This window comes from Gossypium arboreum, chromosome 13 (assembly GCF_025698485.1).
Source record: "Gossypium arboreum isolate Shixiya-1 chromosome 13, ASM2569848v2, whole genome shotgun sequence".
NCBI lineage: Eukaryota > Viridiplantae > Streptophyta > Magnoliopsida > Malvales > Malvaceae > Gossypium > Gossypium arboreum.
The window spans coordinates 113,199,058-113,225,560 of NC_069082.1; the positions used below are offsets into that span (position 1 = coordinate 113,199,058).

The following is a 26,503-nucleotide window of genomic DNA, read 5'->3' on the forward strand; positions in this document are numbered from 1 at the left end:
TATCTATAATTTTATATTTACATTGTTTTTGCATATATTAAAATATTATGTTAAATTGATTCATTACAACGTCATTTTTAATTACATGACTACTAAGTGAGTATTTTTATTTAAAATGTGATATCAACAAAATTGACAAAAAATTTAACAATGTCAACAATTGGACTTGATTTTCAAATTTGAAAAGTAAAGAGACTAAATTTTAAAAATAAAAGTATAAAGGCTAAATTACAAATCATGAAGTGTACATAGACTTATGACATATTTTAACCTTTATACTACAAAACATTTATTATTAATATATTTATAATTGTAATAAATATTTATTATTAAAATATTAATATTGAATATTTTCAATAATATGAATAATATTACTTAAATTTATTATTTTTAAAATTTATTATTAAAATATTAAATAATTTATTATATTAATAATTTATTATATGAATAAATATAAATAATTAAATATGTATGTATAATATTAAAAATATAATATTTTAAATATTTTTAAAATAAAATAAAATTTATTACCAATATAATCATATTAAGCTTGATTTAAGTTAATTTTATATAAAAATATAATTATCTATAAATGAGCTCTTTTTGGAAAATGACTTACGCCAAAAGGACAAGTCATTTTACAAAAAAAATAATTTGTTTTACCTTGACCTGTAAGTCATTTTCCGTCGACCAAACTATTTTCTGTGAAACAAACACAAGAAAATGTAAAAAATATTTTCCGTAAAACTTTTTACATGTAAACAAACGGACCCTAAAATTTGAAAGAATTTAATATTTTAAATTAAGGTTTGAGAGATACATGGAAAATGCTCAGTTTTCCATATCCACCTAAGCAAATATCGGTCACGGGCTTCCTTTTTATTTTTATTTTTATTTTTTCCATTTCAACTGTTTCTTTTCATTTTTATGATAATTGAGTCATGATTAGGATAAAAAACGAGATGGTGCTACCGGTTGATCAGACGGCACCGGGTCATTTTCATATATAATTTTTAGGTTATTTATATATATATATATGAAGAAAAAAAAAAACTACTGTGATGCTGCGGTCAAAGTACTGTGATGATCAACGTGGATACAGTTCTGCCATTAAGAATGATGTGTAGAAGAGCTCGTCTTTTTTATGAAGCTCATTCAGGATGTACAACAATTAAAGAATAGATATCAAAATTTTCAGAAAATAATGCGCCAATTTTACTCCTTACATAATCCTAAAATTAGCTATCTAGTCCTATTCCGTGACAACAAATTAGAAGAAAACTCAATGTTGTCAAAAAAAACGAAGAAGAAGAAAAAGCTAGATTCCCTTTCTTCTTTTTGGTTCACACAGCATTTAAAAGATATTGCTTTCTCTATTACCAGCAGAAGCCTTATGGTGACGCCTCGAACCAGATCTCCTATCCCTCCCATGTCTTGGAATCTTCTTCCCTTGATTTCTTCCACGGGTAATGATATTCGGCAATGCTGGTGGGCGTTGTATCACCGCAACTGGTGGAGGCATGTGCTCCAATAAATCTCTATGGTATGCCTGTGAAGAAAAACAAAAGCAATAATAAATAATTACATGCACCTACCAAACCTACAAATGCCCACTTCCATTTTTATCCAACAAAAGGCAACTGATACGGAATATGGTGTTTTTACATGCCATGCACTAATGTAAACGATTTTTTTTTACCATATTTGGACATTTTTTAAGTCCTAGTGTATTTGAGGAATTCAGAAAATGATATATTTGTTATTAAGCTCTGAATTTTCAATCCCTTGAAGTTAATACGCCAATACGGAATATGTACCTGTATGACAAAATTGCGTCTTTCACAATCCAGGAACATATTGATATGCCAATCAACTTTCGCCATTATTTTATCCCTTACTATACCAAAGCTTAACTGATCCCGGGATGTAAAACGATCAACTTCATTAAACCAAAGGCAGGTAAATAGATTTGTGATCGGAATATGTTCCTTTATGAGTACACAACCTTCAGGAACGTCTACAGAAAGCCAGTTGAGCACCAAAAAGACAGATTTTTAGTAGAAAAATGGTTGAAAACCTGTATAAGAAAAAGGCATGAACATATTTGTATTCTTTTAGAATATCGTACATACCACTGATTATAGGAAGCTTGGCCTCTGAATACGGTGTTAACCCTTCTGTTCTATAAAAATCCACCTGCGCATCAATCGAGGAATTATCGTATTTTCCCGCAGCTTTGTTTGCTTCAGCCTCTACAAAGACATCAAATCGTCTGTAGTGTCTTGAGATTGCAAAATTTGCATTTTGGCGCCACAAGAATCTGAGAAGAATGACCAAGTAAGATAACAGTCATATTAAACTCAACTGAATCCTCAAATCTAAAGTCAAAAACTCAAAGCATCCTCGGGACTGATGTCTATTGGGAGGCTATATTCACTAGGTTACAAAAGCTCTATATAGAACCTAGTTTCCTTAATCAAGTTAACAGTTTTTGTTACCATCAAGGAAGAAAAAAAGGTAGTAGTTTTCATTACAAAGTAAATAGCAGGTTGTGCTACCTTTCATCTTTTCCATACTCCAAATCAACAAGAATGTGTTACTTGGAATTGGTTGTGAGTGCCGGATACAGGTAATGTTCATTTTTTTCCCAAATTTTCCCATGTATTTGGACGATGGTCCATGTCTCCATACCCAAGTCAGACATGGGTACTTTGAGAAAAATGAGGAGTTGAAGCAACATAAATAGCTATGAAGCAACAATTTGGTTAATTCTTGAATGATAAAGTGACCTTCAAGTTCAATTATAACTCGTAAATGCAGTTCATCTGACAGGAGAAATCATATAATCTAGAAATTCTAGAACCGATTTTAAAAATCATAAAACAGAGAGCACCTCTCAAGAATTTGATAAGGATCCACAACAAGCTGGAGCTTTCCATCGATCCATATAGAGTAGCGAATATTTGGGAATATTCTATGTAATAAAAGCTTCGGGACCTGCCATAAAAACATGCCAGGTTAAAAAGACTAAGCAGCCCTTAACTGTTGATAACCTAAAGAAACTTCTGATAAGGATTAATGCACCAGAGTTCCCTGAACTTTCACCAAATATCAAACTAACCATTACAGTCATATTTTGTGAACAAAAGCATATAACTATAGGTCCACTCCAAAGAGGAAAAGTAAATGACCCAATTCTCCTTTATGACCTCTTATCTCTTCTCACCCTCGTAAATGCTTTAAAAGAAGACACTGGTAGCATCAGAACAGAGAATGAATCCAACTACCTAAGAAAAGTTCATAATTGTCACCAAAAATCAAAGAGACTAATATCAAATTAGGTTTACTAGTTCTAGTTATAAGTACCATGATACATAGGGTCGGGTCCATATACAAGAGGATTTTATAAATGTTAAAAGTTGAAACAGATTACAAAAGTCAAAGCAATGATAAAGAAAGAAAAGGAAACGAAGTAGAAAGCAAAGCAAAAACAAACTATGCCAACCTTCCCATTACGTCTCGCATCACTATAAGGGACATTGTGGATCACAATAATTCTCCACAAGCCCACCCTTTTACTGCTGTCCAACATACTTCTGTTCTTCATATATGCTTCTGTTTCTTCATCGATAAACATGTAGAAAGGAACATTTCTCTTTGCTTCTTCACTGATGTTCCTCGGCTGCTGTATTAAGTCATAGTTCCCTGGAGAATAATAAATAAAGCAATGATGAGGATCAAGCATACATCTTGTGGAAGCATGAATGCCTATCAGTACCAAATATCGCAGACGCAACAATGATCTCATGGAACTGCTGCAACTCTGCAAGGTCAGACTTGTCAAAATCAAATCCAGTCTGGTGACCAGGTTTACTTCCCTTCACGAATCTGACAGAAAGGATATAGATTATAATATTAATCGGCAACAGGAAGAACAAGATTTAGTTATGAAGACAAAAAATTAATTGAAGTATTTAAATACACAATGTAAACCATAAAAATCACAGAAATCTCTACCTGAAACGTTGTTATTAGTATGCTATACTAAAGTACTTATAAGGGGAGCTAAACCTACCCACAGTGGACTACCATTGACTCTTTTATATCAAAAGAATCATTTCTTTGCTTTAGAGATGGATATCCACCAAAGTCAGAGCCCCCGTGTGGTTCAGTTTTAATTGGATTTTCATCATGAACATATGTCAAATTATGAAGCACTGGAGATTCTGATGGGGAGCTTGGCATGCTAGCTATGGCCTGATCCACAGGGAGGTAACATACTGGACATGCTGAAAAAGGGATGAGCAAGGATAAAATTAGTAGCAAGACAATGACACATTCTAAATATTCACATATTGCTGCATGCATGATAAGATGAGAATGTCATTTCATTGTTATTATGATCATGTATGGATCAACTTTTTGTGGTGCAAAAGTTATAAGAAAAAGATAAATAAAATTATATTTAATGCAACTCTGATTATAAGAAAAAGAATAATGAACCTAAACTTACGCCGAGGCCCAATCCGTCTAAGATGAGGAGGAGGGGGAGGAGGGAATGTGAAATTCGCACATGGATGGTTTGCACCTTTAGGAACAGAAGCTTGAAATCTATTTCCATCCCCTCCTTTCTGCCTATTCCTCCTCCCAAGGATCCGTGAAGCATCAGTTCTGGTAGCGTTAATGTAATGAGCCATGCTCATAGTTCCAATTCGTTGATCAACATTTGGACTATTGCTTTCTGTTTTGTTAATCATGCAGAATCCAAACCAGGATGAAGATGAATAAGTTATTGTCTACATTAAATTACCACGATGAGAATGAAAAGTCACACTACATAAACAGGTAAACAAGCTAATAAAAGACCAAGTACAGGAAAAAACATGGCAACCGATGCCTTAGTACTCAAATCAAAATTCAAGAATAAAGTTAAAACTTGAATCCAGTGTAACAGGAAAGATGAACAGACCTTTGTTGACAACAAAAGAACCCAAAACAAAGACCAAAACAGCAAGGGCAACCATAAGCAGCATGGAAATTTTCCGGCGACCTAGATACCGATACCAAATGGAGGGGAAAGACCTCTCCTTTTCCCTAGATCCTGAAAGCATCATGATTGGATTCTTTCGTACGCTACCAAATGATTTAGAATGCAATAATCTTCCACCACCAGCAATAACATTTTTGATGTTCGGCAATGACCCATAACTCCCTGCACGTAGACCCAATGACCCTCCAGTCATTGTATCACAAACCCAACCCCGTGTTTCTCATTCATTTCCTTTCACCCTCTCATTCACTAATAACAACCCCACAAAGATTCTATCCAGAAAACCGTACAATGAAGAGTTCTCCTATTTTGATGGCAGTTAGAAGCAAATCCAATCACTCAATTCTTGTTTTAGATAAAAATACTGAGAATATTGACCTGTTATTCGAACCTCTATCATGCATATCAATAGATATACCAGCAACACTGTTCTCCAAAGCTTTTAACTTTCCAGATTGTTCCCCAAAGCAATGTGATTGATTTCTGTTAACACAAACAAACCAAAAAGAAAAAAGCCTGAAGTCAGAAATTCCTTCCTTCAAACACTATAGACAAAGATTGTAACTTTTTCTGCATATGTACTTTGGGAGTTCAGTTATCAAGAACCAAAAAACGAATCTCCATTTTGTTACAACAATACGAATTAGATTACCATAGAGTACTAACGGCGGGGTAGCCGGTTAGGGTCCTTCCATTATTTTTTTCTCCATGACCATCGAATACATACTCTTTTTTTAAGAGAGTAATATATACATATTAAAGGTGTTAATAAATGCATTGATAAATAATGGAGAAAAACGTAAAAGGAGTCGAATCCTCTAATATCAAACCTTTGGTCAAGAAAATACACAAAATTAATGCCAAATCGCAATAAAGCTGTTCCTTTAACCAATGTGATTGAATTCTGCTAACAATGAAAAGCTATAAAAAAATGTGGCAAAATTAACACTTTTTTTTCCACAGAAATGCTACCATAAATAAAAATACATGATTCAATTTAACTTAACTTGATCACAAAAACCAATGGATTGGATTCTATTAACCCAAAAGAAGAAAAATAAACAAAGAAAAGATCAAACATGGAAATTCGGCATTGGAAACTAACATCCAGTTTTGAATTTCACTTGATTTCCAGAACCGATGTGATTCAATATATTAAAAAATACCCACCTGACAAAAAAATTTAATTAAAAAATTGGGTCTTTATCCATGAAATCAGAGAGAAATGGGTAAGACCCAAAACCCAGAAAAAAAACAAAAACAAAATTTTTAATCACAGTTTAAATGAAATCATTGAGTTTCCAGGAGTTCAAATCCAAACGCAAATCAGAACCCAACAACAGAAGGAAATTAAACAAATTTTGCGACAAATGTGGGGGAAATCACTTACATTTAAGAAAAATATACGCCCCTCCCTCTTTGGATATATTTTTCTTTTTGGATCTTTTTGCTTCCTTAAATTTTTGTTGAATGTTTTGAGATTTTTTTCCCTGATGGTGATTGTTTTGGTAAGAGAAAAAAATGAAAATTACTCATTTAATTTTATTTTTATAAAATAAATAAAATTTTGAGACAAAAATCTGATAAATTTAGCTAACTTTTCTTGGATAATAATTTAATTTGTCTTACTTCAATTAAAAATATTATATAAAGACTACATGCGTAAAATATCATGATATCATAAATGTTTATTAGCTTAAGAGAGTTTACAATCCTACCGATAATCAAATCAATTAAATTAATTGTTTAATGTATAAATATTTTACATCCAGTTTAAATAAAAAAATTTAAAAGTTTATAAAAATAATATATATTAAAAATAATTCCTATCACACATCGATATAAGAACCTTTGCACTAAAATCTAGATCTATCTTCACTAAATTTTTTCATTGAAAACTTAGTTTGTAAAACCTGATGACTCACTTATTTTACGTACAAAATGCACTCCCAAATTGTAATTTTTATAGAACAATTTAATTGCAAAAAACTCGACCTATAAAACTTATGCAAGTCTTGAATATAAAGCATATTGGACTTGCTATCGTAAAGAATCAATCACTATCTTCATCCCTACCAAAGTAGCAGCAAATGCAACATCAAGAATTTCCTAATAAAGTCCAGGATATTTAAGAGATATTTAAGAGATATTCAAGATAAGTTTCAAACTCAGTCGATCCAATCTCCTTAATTCAAGAGATCTGATTTGTTTGATCTGATCTGGTCCAATTCAATTCGCAATTATTTGTTACTTCAAATTATTGATCTTCAAAGATTGGCCAACACACTTCTAAAATATTAGCTAAGGTTATTGGTTCTTTCTTACAAGAAGATCCAACTTTAGGAGCTTAGCTCGTTGTTATACCATTTTCATCTGAGCTTTTATGTAAAAGAGTGTCTTCTAACCCAACCTTTACATGTTCAAGCAACCCCTAGTCAAATACTAAGCTTGAGCTAGCAATGTTAGGGCAAATGCAAGCGGTATTGTATCTACTCCTTTCTTAATTGGTTCCATCTTCAACTTGATGTTTTGGATCGGTTGTCACATGTTTCCCTTCATGCCACTTCTGGGAATATTTCAACTCAAAATGATCAAAGAAAGAAAAGGTAACTGGACTCGACGATGCACAAACGCAGATAATTTCCTAAAAGATCATTTGTTTGAACTTCCCAAAAGAGACAATCCTTCTCAACAACATTGTTATTTTTTTAGTAATTGTATTTCAATAATTGTTAAGAATCTAGTTTCTTGCAGCAATTGCAAACAAGGTAGCATAAGTTGGTTCTAGTTCAGATACTTTGAAGTCCAAACCTTGAGGCTAGGTTGGTTGAACTCCATTGGTATTGGTATTGGCTATTTCATCATAAGATTCCTCCAGCTCCTCATCTTTCATACGATGATTCAAAAAGGCACTTATCATTACAAGGCTGAAATTGCACCATCTCCCTCGAACAAAAGCCTTCAGATAACTCTTGCATTTAATATTATCAATGAACTTAAGGGGGTTGATTTAAAACTCTAATACCATGTATTTCACATGAGGCTGCATAAAAATTATTGATCCTAACAAATCATTCCTCTCTAGGAAGGCATCAATGTTGTGACCATAGAAGCTCTTTTCCTTAATATTTCTTTCTTTAATGAAAACTTTCTTAGAAAAAGCTTTATATATGTTGCCACAGGCAATGTTGAGAAAGGTTTTCTTAGTAACTTCCTGTAACAAAGAAAGAAGTCCAACTTCCTTTAACTTCTTGTTTCTCTAATTTGTTGATAGTGGAACATTAGGTCTCTTGGTCATTGGCTTCCTTCCAATAACTAGTTCCTTTAAGGTACACATTCTCTTTTAAACTTTCATTTGTTTCAATGGCAGAGGAGTCAAATTCAAGCCTTGTACTTCTTCTCTTTGGTGCAAAAGGAATCAAAGAAGCTTTCCTTTTCTCCCCCATTTTCTTCCCTTTTATCAACTTTCATAGAAGAATAAACCTCTTGGATTCTTGGCAGTAGCAAAACAAGTCTTTCTCTTCTTAACTAGAGTAGTGGTGGTTATAGTTACAATTCTAATTATTACCAATTCATCCTCATTTTCTTGATCAAGCTAAATAGGGACATTAGATCCCTCAACAACGATATCAATAGCAGGAACATTAATCTAAAGTTCAACAATATTGGTAACAAACTCGGTAAAAAAGTTACCATTAGCATCATTAAAAATAGATTCATTAACAATATTACTAGGGACAATTTTACCTCATTGTATAGTAACTTCAATGAGTTTTTCTCTGAATTTCAATCATAGATTGTGTTCTAACAAAAGTGGGTTGACAAGAAGGTAAGTCAATTTCAGCCAAAAGTCTTGTAACATGTTTTAATTGTTGAGCATCATGGAAGATAGGATTGGTTCTCAACTAATCAGTCTTAGTTCTTTCTTCGAAAATGGGTTTCCCCCCTTCTTTTTTACCTTTTTGAATAGCTAGTTGATCTGTTTTATTTATATACATCAAATTAAGCTCCTTAAACACTTAAAGATCTTATTTTTGAGTAGTCTTTATTGTCTTTTGTTATATTTTCGCACTTTATAACTTTGATATTTAATTTTAGTTTTTAGTACATTTTAATGCTTTTCTAAATAAAATGGAAATTATAATCCATTAGGGACTTAACATTTGAGTTAAGCTTGTTTCAAGCACCTAGTTGATGCGAGACTGAGAAGAGAAGCTGGAACTAGAGCCAAAGTCCCGACACCAATGCATGACATTAAGGTGGTGATGTCACGAGACCAGGCTTCTATTGAAAAAAATCCGGTTTGAAAATGATTTTCTTGCATAGAGAAAAATAAAATTATTGAAAATCAACCTAGTTTGTGATATTTATAGCAATAAACCTTAGACTGAAATTGTACTTGTGTTTCGGATAGCCATATCTTTATCGTTCTCGGCTTTCAACCAAACGATCTTATCCACTATTCTCGTACCACGAATTGCTTCGAAATAGTTTTTTTTTTCTTTGGGGTAAAAATTTAAGTTCTCTTCTCAAATAGAAATTGACAGAATCGTTATTCTGGAAAATATATTTAATTCTAAGAGAATAAAAGCCCATCTATTTTCGAACAAAACAAAGATACCTAAAGTTCTATCAATAGCCCTACCGGTGCCCTCTATTTATAGAGAGTGAAGGTAGAACCCTTGTTGAATTGTAGAAGTATATTTCAACTAGAAAAATGAAATCCTAGTTCAACGAGGATGTAGGGGGCGACAACCCTAATTAAGAATACTAGAGTTTGTGACCGCTTCTGGACGTACTAACGTCAAAAGTGTGAATATTGCGTTAAAATATAGTGTAACAGCCTGGTTTTAGCTAAATTGGAACAGTGGTTTTGGAACCACAAATTTGAGGTTAAAAAATTATTTTAATATTATTTTATGTGTTTACAGCATGTGATTATATATGTGTGAAAATTTCGTGAGATAATTTTATCGTTTAATAGCTTAATTTGAGAAAAAAAGACTTAATTGCGTAAAATGCAAAAGTGGCATGCTATAAGTTAAAAGTGCTTAATTGCCATGGCTTATTAAGTGAAAGGTCCTTATGTTGTTATTAGACCATTTTTAGTGGAGATGGACATAAATGGCCTTATAATTGACGATTAGATGGTTTATTAACCAAGGGTAAAATGGTAAACTAAGTGTTAAGTTAGAATAAATAAAAGAAAAACAATTTAAAGCTTATATTTAAACAATTTAAAGCTTATATTCTCATCATTTTGAACCGAAAATAGTAGAAAGAAGAAGCTATTTTCATGTTTTAAGGTTCGGCCATGTTGAAGCTTAATTGAAGGTCCGTTTTTGTTCCATTATCGATGATTTCTATATTTTTGTGATCGTTGCTTCGTGTTTTAGCTAGCCCATACCTTAGTTTTTGAATTTTTTGATGATTCAATGAAGTGTCATTGTTGAATCTATGAGCTTTGTGATAGTTGATGATGAAAAATGGATATTTGTTGATAGATTATCAAGTTTTATTAAGTGATTTTTTACAAAAATGTCAAATAGGGATTTATTTGTGAAAATGTGAAAATATGTGGTTAGATGTGTGAATCAATGATAAATATGAGTTGATATATATATATATATATACTAGGAGAATTCAGCTAGCATGTATTTGAAAGAAATTGTGTAATTTTGTGTATTTGTGAAATAATGACTAAATTGTAAGAAATGTGAAACTTTAGCGGCTAAAGTGAAAGAATGCTCAAATATGTGTTTGTGGACTAAATTGAATGCGTTGATGAATAAAAGGGTTAATTTTGAATGTATATAGATCAAGAACGAAAGAAATTGGATTTAGATCGGGAGAAGTCGAAAGTTATTGAATAGTCTATCTGGCCCCTCTATTCTGACTACGAGGTAAGTTCATATGCAAATAAATATCTTTAAATTGAATTACATGTGTTTACTTGTCATGGAAATGTTATAAATGTTGAATGAGCACTTACGAGTAAGAATCAACAGAGTTACGATATCCGAAAGTCCCGTACGAACCTTAGGAATAGAATAGGATACGAATGTCATGACATTAGGTTATCGAGATGTGATTACATGTAAGACCATGTATGGGACATTGGCATTGTATTGAGATTATGTGTAAGACCATGTCTGGGACATTGGCATCGTTAATCGATTTCATGTAAGACTCTGTCCGGGACAGTGGCATCAATATATAATAACATGTAAGACTATATCTGTGATATGGCATTGTATGAGCTTTATGTAATTTTCGAGTATCCTTAATGATTCTGAATGGTTCATCGGGCAAAGTCAAGTCGAGAAAGAATATGTGAAAGAGCTAAGTGATTCAAGTACGTACGAAATTCATACAAGTATTGAAAAGGGGAAATATTTGATGAACTCGATTAAGACATTGAATATATGTTCAATGAGAAATGTTTGTGCATTTGAATGGGATTAGCTATGTTTAACATATTTGAATTGATATGCAAATATTCATGTGTTGATTTTATTTGTATATGGCTTACTAAGCTTTTAAAGCTTACTTTGTGTGCTATTTCCCTATTTTATAGATTATCGAAGCTAGCTCGGATTTGGGAATCGTCAGGAAACGTCATCACACTATTGATCATCTCGTTGGTACTTTTGAGAGTTTTGTATATATGGTATATGGCATGTATAGGCTAGTGTCATATTGGTATGTTTTGAGTTATGATTTAGCCATGAGATTTGGCTTGTAAACGTTGGTGTATATGGCCATTTAAGTTGGCTTGAATTATATGTTTGATAAGTGGTATATGTGATGTATATAATGCATTATATGTTGGCTTGTTTTGGTATGGTTATGAGTTGGCTATTTTGGATAGTTGTAAGTTGGTGTATTAATGCTTGAGGAATGGTATATTATGGTATGTTTTGTAGATGATGAATTGGTATGTTTGGGAGGCATGATTTAGCTGATGGAAAGGTGATGAAAATATATTACAAAGTTATGTGAGATTGATGATTGTGGCACATTGATTTGGTATGTTTTTGAATATAGAATTAAGTAGTTGAAATGGTTGAGTATAGATGACATGATAGGTGTATGAATTGGCATGTTTTGGCTGCTTATATATATGTGTTGAAATGGTACCAATTTGGTTATTTTGTGTGCATGAGAAAAGGGTGGCAAATTGACTTTTCAAATGGCCTATTTTTGTCCATATGGGCAGAGACACGGGCGTGCGTCTCAGCTGTTACGACACACGGTCATGCTACATGGCCGTGTGTCCCCTGAGGCACCCTTTCTAATTAAGGTAGTATACCCTACAGTTTTGACACGGCTTAGACACACGGGCTTGTCTACTGACTGTGTGTGGCACATGGGCTGGCACATGGGCGTGTGGTCAACTGTGTGACCCAAGTTAGTAACCCCTTCAGTTTTCCCACGGCCATGGCATTTGAGCGTATATTCGGCCGTGTGGCACAAGTCAGTATGTATGCCCTGTTTTCACATGGTCTGTGACACGGGCGTGTCTGGTGATCGTGTGTGGCACACGGCCTGTTCACACGGGCTTGTGACCCTTATATGTTTGAAAATTTTCTAAATTTTCCAAAGTTTGCAAATGTTATCAGTTTAGTCCCGAATTACTTCTAAGCATGTTTTAAGGTCTCATAGAGCCTTACAAGAGACATTGTGAATGATTTGATTGGATTTTGAGCATGAATGTATAAATGTATGTGAATGAGATGTGTTATTCGGTAATGCCTAGTAACCCTATTCCGGTAACGGATACGAGTTAGAGGTGTTACATATAGAATTTTGAGGCGATATTCGCAAGCATACGGATCTAGTTGTAATATAGTTTTACAACGAAATGGGTGAGTACTCCGAGGATCGTCCCCAAGAGAGGAAGAGGCTAGATCATTTTTAGCCTACACATTGAAAGATCTAATTAATAATTTATTCAAGTTATAGTATGTAAACGTAAATATAAGGCTTTTGGGGTTTTTATAATACTAAGAATAAAATAAAATAACATAAAAGAAAACTAAATTTCAAGAGATAGAAAAAGCAGAAGGAATCAAATTTGATGATGGGTGATTAGCTTGCTTCGGCAATCTTGATCAATTGTCCTTTCAAGTTCCTTGTCAACCAACTAGTCGCTACACTAGTAGGATCTTCTGATCTTCCACTAACATAACGAGTCGGCAATAACTACTTATCTTCTAACCTCATAGTCTAGATTGGCTTGGGGTGAAGGTGTTGATGGATGAAAAATACCAATTTTGGGTTAATTCTCACCTTGATGACTTCCTTGGGTTGTCAAGCCTAATGTTTGTTTCATACTCTTCCTTTCCCAAACAGTTGATCCGTTGAGTAACCCTACAAAACAATTAATAAATCATGCCTCCACTCGCTAATCCCCCGTAGAAGGATTAGTTCCTCATGGCTTTCATAAATGATATGGAATAGATGGAAGAATAAAGCATTGTGAATGAATTGAAGTGTAGAGTTTAAGCAGATGTTTTCCAAAAAATGCCTTAGGTTATCCTTAAATATCTCAACATGCACAAATTTAATCAACTAAACAAACACAAATTCAACCATTTATAATTCATACTAGCATGCTCGTTTCCTTGTATTTTCTATATCACTTAGTCTAATTGATTGCTTAATGCCTATTTAAGTGTAACATATAGAATTTAATAGTTTGATACTCAAAAATTTAAAGTCAGCTATCATCATGCCAAATTTATTCGTGCACACAAGCAACCTATATACATGCTCCTAACAAATCATTTGTATTTCTACAAGCTCAAGCACACAAAAGACAAGAAAAATCAAAGAAAATATAAAAATTTGAAGCAAATTTTCCATGTTACCCCCCACAATTTAGTTGGCACATTGTCCTCAATGTGTAGCCCATAAAAAGATAAGGACAAAGTTTACCCGATTGATCATGGTCACTCTAACGGCTAATGATGGGTGCTTCCTCTTTGATCATGTGAAGCTCGAATTGTTTGTGTCTCCTCCACGTTGGTTTTTTTTTTCTTTTAAGGACAAATTATACAAACTTCAAAAAAAAATTACGTATGTATCCTTAATCCTAAAAATAGATTTACATTACCCTAGAATTCAATACAATCCCTAAAATAAAAAATTACAAACAAAGAAATAAGCATTTAATTTTCCTACATTTGTCTACTCCTAATCCTACTAGATTACTCTTGAGTATTAGTCCCCATCTTCCTGAAATCCTCTTTTTCTTCTTTCCCCTTTTTGTTTCATCTATAGAAGAACAAATTCCTTGAATAACTCATCACCGAGTAATTTCCTTGGGCAATTCATGGTTTTATCCATCCGTTCAATGAGTACTCCTGCCCTTTTACATATTCTCGTAATTAGATGTGGGAAAAATATTCCCTTTCCTAAATTCCTCGCACAATCAACCATGTTTTTATATATCTATTTCCAATACGTATTTGCTTCTTTTAGAGGATTCTATAAGTTATGATTGCTTGAATTGGACTAACCTCAGACATTTCTGTTATAGGCTATATTCTTAAACATACGAATTTCATCCACATCTTGGTTTTGGTGTCATTAGCTCTTAATTGAATGTTTTAGGAATTATTGTTCCCATTCAATACGTCCACATCTCTTTCCTTCCTGTTAGGAGTCTCAATATTTCATCTGTATCAATGTTTCTGAATTCTTTCAAACCTGTTTTATAGAGATAATCATGATAATAATATGATGCATCATAAATTTGGCAAATACTCATCTCAGTTACTAGAACATTAACCCCTTTAACCTTCACAAATGACTGCATCTCATAGAACAATTTGACTACTTCCCTTTTATTTAATGCTAGATAAAATTCTTGCACCACATAAATTATTAGGGGATCTTCGGCTGGAAAACAGAATTTTGTCCATTCCCTTTCAGTTGTGTTTTCCCATATTCTATTGCAATTCCCCATTAAAGGGTCAAATCCCTGTTCTTGAATAAAAGTATACGGTTGTAACCATTGCAGATGCTTATCCATGTCACCTTCTTGAAACTTAATAGCAGGGCTTGAAGCACTTGCGCTGAAACTGGCCTTTTGATAATATGTTCTTATTATGCCTGTAATTTAACCTTTATTACTGAAAAAAGAGGATTGCCCACAATTTAATCCTTGTTAATGATAACATAAGGTGGTCATGTGACCAATTTATAGATTAGAAAGAAAGAATAATTTATTCAAGAGTTATAATCTAATTCTACTAAATAAGCAGTTAAAGAGCAAGAACCTTAATATAATTAAGCTATAAAAACATCAATGATTAGGTTAGTTCAAAAAATAGAGTTAAGCAATGGTGTCATAACATCCCTAGATGATGTCGCGACGTCGAAGGGAGATTCCTAAATCAGAATTTTGTTCTTTGTTGCGACAGTCTGAAGTGGTATCGTGACATGATGATAGATTCATCTATTTTTTCGTAAAATCAACACCTAGGGTTACCCTTTTCCTTATCATTCCTCATATTTTTTGGTTTTCCCTTGATTTCTTGTAAATCCCAAATAGCGTTACACTGTAAGGTTTGTTCTTCTACTACAGTATTAATAGTCCCTCCAAAATAATGTTTTACTCGTTGGCCATTAACAAGGAAGGGGGTTTCAATTAACTCTATTTTCCCATCAGGAGTTACATGTTGTATTGTATATGGACTTGTCAATATTGATTTAAGCTTTCCAGGGAATAATTTTAACCTTCAGTTGAATAGCAATATTTTTTGTCTCAGCAAAAATTCTCTTTTTAATCTTTGCGTCATGTTGAAGCCTACTCCTCTTATTGTACATTTTAGTATTTTCATAGGCTATAAATCAGAATTCTACCAATTCTTGGAGTTGGAATAGTCTTTCTTTTTTAGCTAATTCTAGATCCAAATTTAACTCTTTGATTGCCTAATGTGCCTTCCTCTCCAATTCGATTGGTAAGTGACAATTCCTACCAAAAACTAGCTTATATGGGGACATGCCTAATGGAGTCTTATATGCTATTTTGTAAGCCCACAATGCATCGTCTAGCTTGGTTACACAATCGTTCTAGCTTGGGTTTACTATTTTCTCCAAAATCTGATTTATTTCCCTATTGAATACTTGTGCTTGCCCATTAGCCTATAGGTGATATGTCGTTGTCATCCTATGTATTATTCTATACTTAGCTAATGCTGTTTCGAACTGCTCGCTACAAAAATGAGATCTTTCAGCACTAACCAGCTCTTGTGGTGTACCAAACCTAGAGAATATGTTTTTCTTAAGGAATCTCACTACAAATTTTGTATCATTAGTAGGTAGTGCGACAGCTTCGACCCATTTTGAGACATAATCTACAGCTATGATGATATATTGATTCCCAAAAGAACTCAAAAAAGGTCATATGAAATCAATTCCCTAGACATCAAACACTTTAACATCGATTATCCCCGTTTGCGGCATTTCTTCCCTTTTAGATATATGCCCAATTCTCTGGCACCTATAACATCTTTGGACAAATTCAAAGGCATCTCTATTCATTGTGAGCTAATAAAACCCTGATTGTAGTATTTTTTAGCCATTCTTTTTCCACTGAAATGCCTTCTACAAGATGATATGTGACAACCTTGTAAAATATCTTGTATCTCTTCATCTGCTACACATAGCTGGACTAATTGATCTACACATTGTCAAAACACATATGGTTCCTCCTAAATGTAATTTTTTGATTCATGAGCTATCTATTTTTTTTTGCTAAGATGCTTGTGTTGGGAAGACCCTCTTGCAATGTAATTAACATAATATTCATACCATGGTGTTAGATGCTTACCTGGTCTTGATTGATCAATGTCTACTCTAAATAATTGTTCATCTGCAAATGTCTCCTTAATTTCTTCAATTTCCTCCTCTTTAAATGGTTTTCAATTCTAGATAAGTGATCTGCAATTTGATTCTCAATCCCCTTCCTGTCTATTATCCATAAATCAAATTCTTGAAGTAATAAAACTCATCTCATTAGTCTAGCTTTTGTTTCTTTTTTCTTCATGACGTATTTTAGGGTGGAGTGACCAGTATACACATATACCTGATTTGCCATTAAGTAGGTAGAAAATTTTCTCACACAAACACTACTGTTAACATCCCTTTCTCAGTTGTAGTGTAGTTGCATCGTGCTGAGTTCAATGTTTTGCTAGCATAATGAATACCCCCAAATAGATTATTATGCTTTGTTCCTAACACTACACCTATTGCATAATCACTAGCATCACATAAAATAATAAAAGGTTTCAACCAATTCAGGATAATAATTATAGAAACAGATACGGTTTTTCTTTTATTACCTCAAACGCTTTGATGCAATTTTGGTAAAATATGAAAGGTGTCTCTTTTTGGAAAAGTTGATTCAGAGGTTTATAAATATGAGTAAAATCTTTTATAAATCTACGATAAAATCATGCATGACCTAAAAATTTTTGAACACCTTTAACATTTGTCGGATTTGAAAGATGCTTGATAAATGCCAGTCCTTCTTTCACCATGAAATGACATTTTTCCCAATTGAGCATCAGGTTAGTTTCCTTGCATCTTTTCAACACTTTTGCATTGAGAGGATAGGTGAAAGTAGTTTTCTCTTGATCTTTGGGATGAATTGGGATTTAATGATACCCTGGGTACCCATCAAGGAAGCAATAATAGTCATTTCCTACTAACTGATCAAGCATTTGGTCGATAAAGGGCAATGAAAAATGTTTTTTTTTGTTACATCATTCAATTTCCGATAATCAATGCATACTCTCCGACCTATAACTGTTTGAGTGGGAATTAACTCATTTTTATCCTTCTCGACTACAGTTAGACCTTCCTTCTTTGGAACACACTGGGTTAGGCTAACGCATTCACTATAAGAAATAGCGTAAACAATTCTTGCACTAGCCATTTAAGTATTTCCTTTTTTACCACCTCCTTCATGGATGGATTAAGTCTACACTGAGAGTTTACCACAAGTCTTTTTCCTTCCTCTAATCTGATCTTGTGTTGACAAACGTAGGATTGATTCCTTTACTATCAGCAATTGTCCATCCTATCACTTTTTTTTTTTTGCATTTTCAGGATATTTAATAAGGCTTATTCATGTTTTGCATCTAAACTTGCGGTAATAATTACTGGTAAAATATTTTGCATCTAATTCTAGGGGTTTGACAATAAATGGTACCATTATCACTGAGTTTGGGATAATTTGCTCCGGCCTTTCCTTATTTTGTCTCCACCGTTCCAATTGAGTTACCATGTGATGATTCTTCTGTTTCGCCCTGTCCCCTTCCTCTTTTGTTTCATAACCCATTAATTCTTTCACACTGAACTCTAATTGATTACATTCTTTTTCTCCATGTCCTACGGACTCTAGTTTTTGATTTCGTATTTCAAGACATTTTTCCAAGGTTGATTCATTGATGCTGTGTCTTTCCAATATTTCCATTACATCCTCTTGAGTTTTCATCCAAATACTTTCCTCTGTCATGATATCAAATTTTCGTCTATTTTAACTATCCAACCCGTAGTAAAAATGTTGTATTTGAATTGCAAAATGTATTCCTCTGCCTAATATAAACCTAAGGATTGCCTTGAACCTTTCCCACGCTTGTCTCAAAGTTTGAGTGATGCCCTATTGGAAATAAAATAATTGCATGTAATTACTTAGTACCTTAGTCGTAAGCAACACACGGCGAAGGAATAATTGCACAAAATCGTTTCATGTCGTGATAATGTCTGGAGGAAGTGAGTCTACCCATATTTTTGCCTTTCCATATAACGCAAATGGAATATATAATAACATTATAGTCTTAGATGGGATTCCTGCATAACTAACAGTGTTGCATATAAGGTCAAATTTCCTCAAGAATGTGATAGGATCTTCATTGACATGATTGGTGAACCTAAAATTATTAGAGATCCATGTTAGTAGAGTAGGACTTAATTCAAAATGTGAACTATGAATAACAAGTTGGGAAATGCTAGACCTTAGCAAATTTACATCAAATAATGTCCCCAAGACCTGCATATTGTTAATAACCAATTTTTGAATCATATCTATAACTTAAAATTTTCCTACTTATTCTATTTAAGTGTGAAAATTAAGATTAACCTAGTGACGTTGCCTCCCCGAAAACGGGCCAACAACTTGACTGCCTTCAAACGTACTAAAGTCCAGAGTGTAAATACTATGTTAAAATATATAATTACGATGCGGTATCTGTAAGTATACGGGTCTAGTTGTAATATAGTTTTACGACAGAATAGGTGAGTACTCCGAAGATCCTACCCAAAGGAGGTAAAGGCTAGATCATTTTTAACCTATACACTAAAAGATTTAATTAATACTTTAATCAAGTTATAGTACAAAAATATAAATAGGAGGTTTTTGGGATTTTTATAATACTAAGAATAAAATAACATAACATAAAAGAAAACAAAATTTCAAGAGATAGAAAAGTAGAAGGAATCAAATCTGATGATGGGTGATTAGCTTTTTTCGGTAATCCCAATCAATTTTCATTTCATGCTCCTCGTCAACCAACTAGTCGCTACCCTAGCAGAATCTTCTGATCTTCTACTATCTTCTAACCTCACAGTCTAAACTAGCTTGATATGAAGGTGTTCACAGATGGAAAATACTAATTTTATGTTAATTGTCACCTTGATGACTTCTCGGGGTTGTCAGGCCTAAGGTTTGTTTCATACTCTTCCTGTTCCATATAGTTGATCCATTGAACAACCCTATAAAAGAGTTAATAGATCATGCCTTCACTCACTAATCCCCCAAAGAAGGATTAGTTCCTCATGGCTTTCATAAACGATATGGAATAGATGGAAGAATAAAGCATGGTGAATGAATTAAAGTGTAGAGTTTAAGAAATGCCTAATTTATATAAATAATAACATAAATCCTCAGAAGTTGATCGTCTTTACAAATTAGATCTCTTGAAGGAAAGCGACGAACAATTAAACTAAACTCTGAAAAAACCTAAAAAAGAAAGAAAATGAAACTAAATCTAAAGAGAGAATCTAGATTAATGGAATGCTCTTCATAACATGTGCTGAAAGAGCCTATTTATAGCCTTCAGGTAGCAGGCGTCCTTAACCCTAGGTTAGCTGACATTTTAAAGCTTTAAGTTCGATTGTGCGGACTAAAACTCCTCTATTTCGTGTTTAATATCTACCCTAAAGTCGATGTTGTAACACAATAGGACTTGTGTCGTGACATAGAAGTCAGTATGCTCCTCTTTGGGATATCTTCAGGGGTATGTTGTGACATCTTTAGTCAATGTCGTGACATTAAAGGCAGTTTTGTACTTTCTCCATTATGCTCTTTATGTTGGGACGTTGGACCTTCCGTGTTGTGACATAGAGTCTAGTATCAGCCTAAAATGCATTCTGATGGTCTCCTGCTCACTCGCGAAGTATGTTAGCTCTCCTTTAGGCCTTATTCGGCTTTTAAGGTCAATAAAAGACTTATCTCACACATTTTATTAAATATAAGTAAAACTAAAGAAACTTAACTAAAATATAAGGGAAATGCTTGTTTTCAGGCTTCTTAAGTGCGAAAACTAGTTTAATCTGTTACACTAAATTATGACAGATCAGTTTGTCATCCCCCTTATTACATAATTGGCTTTTGTGCTTCTTTCATTTTGGTCCAACCTAAACCCAATACTTTATAATTTGATCCAACCCAATATATTTTTTTCAATTTCCCCAAAATAAACTTCAATATATTTCCAATTAAATAATTTTCTCAACCCAATTCGAATGCTGTTAAAATCATGATAACTTTACTGTAAAAAAATCTATGAGAAAATATATTTAATATTTTTGCATTCAGTGGTTTACTATGATCAAATGATCTATTTTCATTTTCTAACTTCATTTAATTCAAAAAATATAAATTCATTTTTCAAGTCATTTTCATTTTTCATTTTCCATTTTCATTTTGGAGAAAACCACAGTCATTTCCAAATGATTTCATTTCTCCATTTTCATTTTCATTTTGTAGAAAATCTTAATCATTTTCAAATATTTCTTATTTATCTATTTCACCATTTCTGTTCATTTGATTCAACATGTAATTCATTTTAGGTTTCAACGAGCTAGCAGAGGGACTGATTAGACATATGCAATTAAGGCTCAAATTATTTATAATTAAGTTCTAGCTTTTTACGTATTAATTATACACTCATTTAGTCACGAAGTCATTCCACTGTAGTATTGTGACTAAGTTCTCCCCAACGGCATACCATTACAAAAGTAACTCAATTAGTGTTCGTCTAATGACCTTGTCATAAGTGTGTTACCCTCATATGATATCCTTAATCTCTTTGAGATAATCTTTGTTCTCCTAATATGATTCTATTTTATCTCATGGTAATCATTACATCTTCTTTTGTGAAAACTCAATTACTATCAAATAGTAATTAAGTCATCCATCACAAAGATGAACGACCCGTGGCCACGTTTACTTTTCATTAACCATGTAATTCCAATGAGAGGATATAATTTAACCATGTCTCAGGCTATGAATTATACTATTGTGAATGACGCTACATGCTACAGAATTCGTACACCCAACACACTAGCTTTCGGTTCCTTATCTATTTGAACTCAAACTTTTACTTACGTCAAAGTGTACGAGTCACGCATACATAGTCCATCATCCACTCAGGATTTAGATATGTCACACTATGAACATCACAAGTGAATAAATCCATAAACAAATTCAGAATCTATTCTTCTAAGTTCCACTCTGATGTACTTTCAGTCCAGTCAATCACATTTATGTCTCTATCTTCTAGGTGTCATTCGCTCCAATACCCAGGATAAAGCATCTCTCCAATTGGATTTGATAGATGACACAACAGTCTTTCAATCAAAATTTTCATTTTCAATTAGACTAAGGACATTTTTAGGCTTGTCTACTAATATAAGCTATCATTTCGTATTATGATCCGACCATGTAATACTGCTTAGTATTAGTTTAAATGTTAGACAACCAATGAGCAACATTTGCTTCCATTTTGCTTTGCATGAAAAAATCCTATGAGGACAATCATAGAAAGTATATTAATATAATTAATAAATTTTGTTTTATTAACCAATCTATTCTAAAAAATTACAAGTGTACATTAAAGAAAACACTACACTTAGGAACCAAATCCAACACCTTCGTGGTCACAACACTGAGCTAGCAATGTTGCAACATCAGTTACAGTCTCCAAAGTTGAATAAATCGAGCTAGTTGAGGACAATAGGGTGACACCAAAGGGATGATGTTACAACACTGAAAACCAAAATGGCCCCCTAGAGTAGGTTGTTGTTGTTGCGACACCAGTATTTGGGTGTTGCAACACTGAATCTGACGAGGCCAAAATTTTGAAGGACATCTTGCAGTCCAGTAAGGCTTAAATTAGATTTTAAGCGAAGGCATAATTGTCTTTGTTAGGTTAAATGTTTTTAAACTATAAATACTACCTTATAAGCTTTTGCGTGTGAGAAAAATTGAGAGGCTGAACATTTTTTTACTATTTATATTTTATAAATTAGATTTATTTTCTTTTCTATTTTCATTCCATTTCTTTTTCTTTTCTTTCTTCTTTTCATTTCTAATATTCTTTATGGTGTAGATTTTACTGCTTTATTATTAAAGACTATGTAGATGGTTATCAATCACACTTTAATGTTCAATTGGATCAATCTTCATGAATGAGAATTCTTAACCTTTTTCTTGTTAACTTCCTTTTACATGTTTTTTAAAATGATTTTGTGGATTTTGATAATCATGATGTATTATATTGTGTTGACAATTGGTGTAACACCCATTGCTTGACCTGATCGTTGAGTCTAAACTATAGAATGCTACACTTGTTATCAAAGCATCAATGATGAAATAAATATCCGATTCACGTTATTATACACTTAAATACAAACAATACAGGCATATGATACGATATACAACTAATTTCGAGACTTACACAGGCTTAAGAATACTTTTATACTAGTCTACAATCAAATTAGGACCAAATTGTAAAGTTTAAAAATTCCTGGATCGATGTCGTGACTTCTTCATGTCTTCGTCGAGGCGAGGCCATCTCAATATGTCACATCAAATGACATATATATACTCATCACAACATCACTATCTGAGATGGTGACATTGTGACATCAAAAGCCCAAGGCCGTAACGTTACACCTGGTTTTGGAAAAATACACATTTGGTACCTAATTAAATGTTTGCAAACCATTCTTTAAGCATTTCATTCCACCTCACAAATTATTTAAGCTATTCAACCAATTCAAACATTCAATCACTTGACCAATCACTCTATAACATAATATTCAACCATACAACATTCAAACATATTCAACTCCGTCTTTACCTATCCATGCCAAATACTTGCATAACATTCCTACATGTTCATTATTTCAATTAAACTCAAGCATTTCTAAGAATTGCCATGATTCAATTAAGTAAAATCTAAGCTATTAGGTATGTTTAACTTATAGCTAACCATATTCCAAAACCTTATTTTTACTTAACCAATTCATATAGCCTAAATGGTAGTTTTAACATACTAAGCCAATCAAAAGGAAAGAACCATTCACAAAACAGTAAATTTGAACATAATATGCATCTTTAAGTTCCATACCAAATTTTCTACTTAAAATCAACCATTACTATTATTAGCACAAGACTACCAAATCTCAAAATGATCATTTACATACTAGGGACCTTAAGTACATGCCTAGTCTAGACTCAAAATGACGTTATAACCATCGTCTCAGGATAGTGTGTGCTCATCCATTGATCTAGATTGACAGTTCTACAAGGTGAAAATCTACAAGGAAGGAAAACAACCAGAGTAAGCATTCAAAATGCTTAGTAAGTTCAAATGGAAACTAAAACATACCTTGATCATTAAGGCATAGTTAATTAATCTATTTGGCAATCAACTTAACTATCCTTTGGCACATTATGATATAACTAAACATATAACAATATTACCCAATAAATGTGTTAGTTTCATTCCCAAATCATAATTAATATCAACACTTAAACTGAATCATGTAACAATCTACATATCAAGTATCAAAAAGTACCATTTCATTTCTATTCTAAAGTTAAGTTTTCACTTCCAATCAAATGAATATCGCTCGATGGAACTATAGTGAAACGAACTCGGATAAATTGGAATAAGTTGCTCAAACAAGCTAAGAGTGTATCAAGGTTGCTCACACAAGCTGACATTATAATAGTATTTGCTCACCGAAGCTGACATTATATTAATGTTACCCATTCGGGATAAACCAACAATATATATAACTCGAGAATCTGCAACAAATGCTAGATCTCGCAATAACATGTAAAATCCTTGATCAAACGCGCATATAGCTCTAATGACATTCCATATGTATCCTAACCTTTTACTAAGTTCTAACGGGCATAATTTATGTATACATATGTTTGAACATAATTATGTATTCCATTTATCAGTCTAGTAATCGATCAACATTTACATTTGCACTATGTACTACCTCATAATAGCCATATTCGTGTAACTTTTCAATTCAGTCCAATTTAAACCATATGTTCCAAATTTATTAAGTTCTACTTAAATCTAGCATATAACTAAATTCAAACATAAATCAAACATGAAACAAAATAGTTTGGTAAGTCCAAAATGAACTTACATGTCACAACCCAAATTTGGCGAATTCGAGAAGAAAGCATATAGTTGTGAAGTTATCTATTTGGCGTATTATAGTAGTGTAGTCCACCAATTAATAGATTTTTGGCAAACTAATGTTTGGCGCACAGAGTGTCTGCCCATAGAAGTATTTAAGGATTTATTCTCGTAGTATTCCTTAGTAGAAGAAAGAGTACAACAAGATAAGAGTACACCTCAGAAGACCTGGTTGAGTACAACACACCATGTACAAGTTATTGCCATAGTTATGGTACGCTTGGTTTGTTCGAATGATGTGTATGCGGGGTTCTGTCACATGATTAGTTGAGGGTCAACTGAATTTTTAACCGATCAAATAGCACTGACATCAGATTCTCTTCTATATTTTCTTCGATTTTTGTAGGATATTAAGGGGGACAACTCCTGTATGCATTTGACACTTGTCAAGATACATTAAGAGGTACCGGTGTATATATATGTGGTGAGAAGGGATCATCTTGATGGTTTTTCTTCCTTCAATATTACTCTTTGGTTTTTTTTTTAAACTTAAATGTTCTTTTTTTCTTTATTAAGCTGGAAGCTAAGGTTTTGATTTAATCAATGGATATCCCACCTCTTGGTAAGTCTAATAGCTCTGCATGTTAAGTTTTTAAAAGAGTAAGGATATTAATAAGCCTATAAACAGTAAGTTATGAATGAGATGCCTTACAATTAACCCGAATTTGGTATGGTGTAACGCCCCAAATTTTTTTATGTCTGCTTTTGTGAAAATGTGACACAAATCTGTATCTACTTCAATGGTTAAGTGTTCTGGGCATGTGTGTGAGGTCCTGAGTTCAAGCCCTAGCTTGGGCAATTTTTGTTATTTTTGGAATTAAGCATTATCTCTGTTCAGTGGGCTTATATTAAATTGTTTGTAAAATCTTAACAGAATAGACCTGCTGCTCTAATAGATAAGTGGAGTGTTAGTTTTCTGATGGATAGATGTTAGAGTCCCTGCGCAAGCATGGGAATTTTTTTTTGCCCGTTACTGTACAAGTGTTTCAATGTAGTTAGAATTCTGAGGAGTGGGTTAGTGGAGATAATTGAAGGATTCCTGATAACCTCTAGATTTTATTTTAATTTTATCATATTTCCTTTTTCAAATTTTCTCTCTCTGGCAAGAAGAATCACGTCAATTCTATTCTCCATCATTCTGTCAAATTTTCCCTTTCTTGTCTTCCTATTTTACGCTTACTTGATTAAGTTTTTGGGTGCTTTCGGCTCGTGGGGTGGTTATTGTGGTAAGTTTTACTTCTCAATTTAAGTGTGGATTTTGTGTAATGCCATTCTTAAGATAATGCTTTGTTATCGTTAGTCTGATTGCTGGGTTTTGGCAACATTGAATTGCGAAGAACAGGGCTCTCCCCTCGCGTTATTATAATCGAATCATTCGGGGTGATAGACTAAGTGTTGAATATATTTTGGTTTCGTACTTTCAATTTAATCGGATATGAAGTCTAATTTTGAGTGTTGTTGTGTCGATTTTAGGCCTTGGAAACTCTTGGGAGTGGTTTTGCATCGAATCAATACCAGGTGTGTACCCAAAACGCAGAAATCAAGCTTTCAGCAAAAGCTGAAAAAGGTCACTGTTGATGCTACACGGGCATGTGGTCACCCGTGTGGTAGGCCATGTGCAAAAACACAGCTGTGTGATCAACGAAGG

At 33.2% G+C, this 26,503-nt stretch overlaps 1 protein-coding gene across 5 annotated transcripts; it reads right to left on the reverse strand.

The window, feature by feature from the left end:
- Positions 1-1,171: 1,171 nt before the first annotated feature.
- LOC108461236 (probable hexosyltransferase MUCI70) lies at positions 1,172-6,766 on the reverse strand. 5 transcript variants are annotated; one of them, XM_053024680.1, is made up of 10 exons: positions 6,441-6,766; positions 5,429-5,533; positions 4,514-4,741; positions 4,076-4,289; positions 3,779-3,888; positions 3,506-3,705; positions 2,894-2,997; positions 2,133-2,320; positions 1,818-2,017; positions 1,172-1,549 (listed from the first exon to the last, which is right to left on the reverse strand). In XM_053024680.1, exons 2-10 carry the CDS (start codon positions 5,448-5,450, stop codon positions 1,355-1,357), a joined length of 1,461 nt encoding a protein of 486 aa, XP_052880640.1. In that variant the 5' UTR covers positions 5,451-5,533; positions 6,441-6,766; the 3' UTR covers positions 1,172-1,354. The 5 variants fall into 5 exon arrangements, with proteins under 5 accessions (XP_052880640.1, XP_017616490.1, XP_017616485.1 ...); XM_017761001.2 differs by having other exon boundaries at positions 5,442-5,533; positions 6,441-6,758; XM_017760996.2 differs by having other exon boundaries at positions 4,970-5,533; positions 6,441-6,749.
- Positions 6,767-26,503: the final 19,737 nt, after the last annotated feature.

What these genes read in the sequence shown, in the direction of transcription:
- LOC108461236 (XM_017760996.2), bottom strand. Translation starts at nt 5,243, where the DNA reads ATGACTGGAGGGTCATTGGGTCTACGTGCAGGGAGTTATGGGTCATTG. An exon ending in CAAGCTTCCTATAATCAGTG is followed by an intron (nt 2,018 to 2,132) that starts GTATGTACGATA and finishes GGCTTTCTGTAG; the next exon opens with ACGTTCCTGAAGGTTGTGTA. An exon ending in GACGCAATTTTGTCATACAG is followed by an intron (nt 1,550 to 1,817) that starts GTACATATTCCG and finishes TTTTCTTCACAG; the next exon opens with GCATACCATAGAGATTTATT.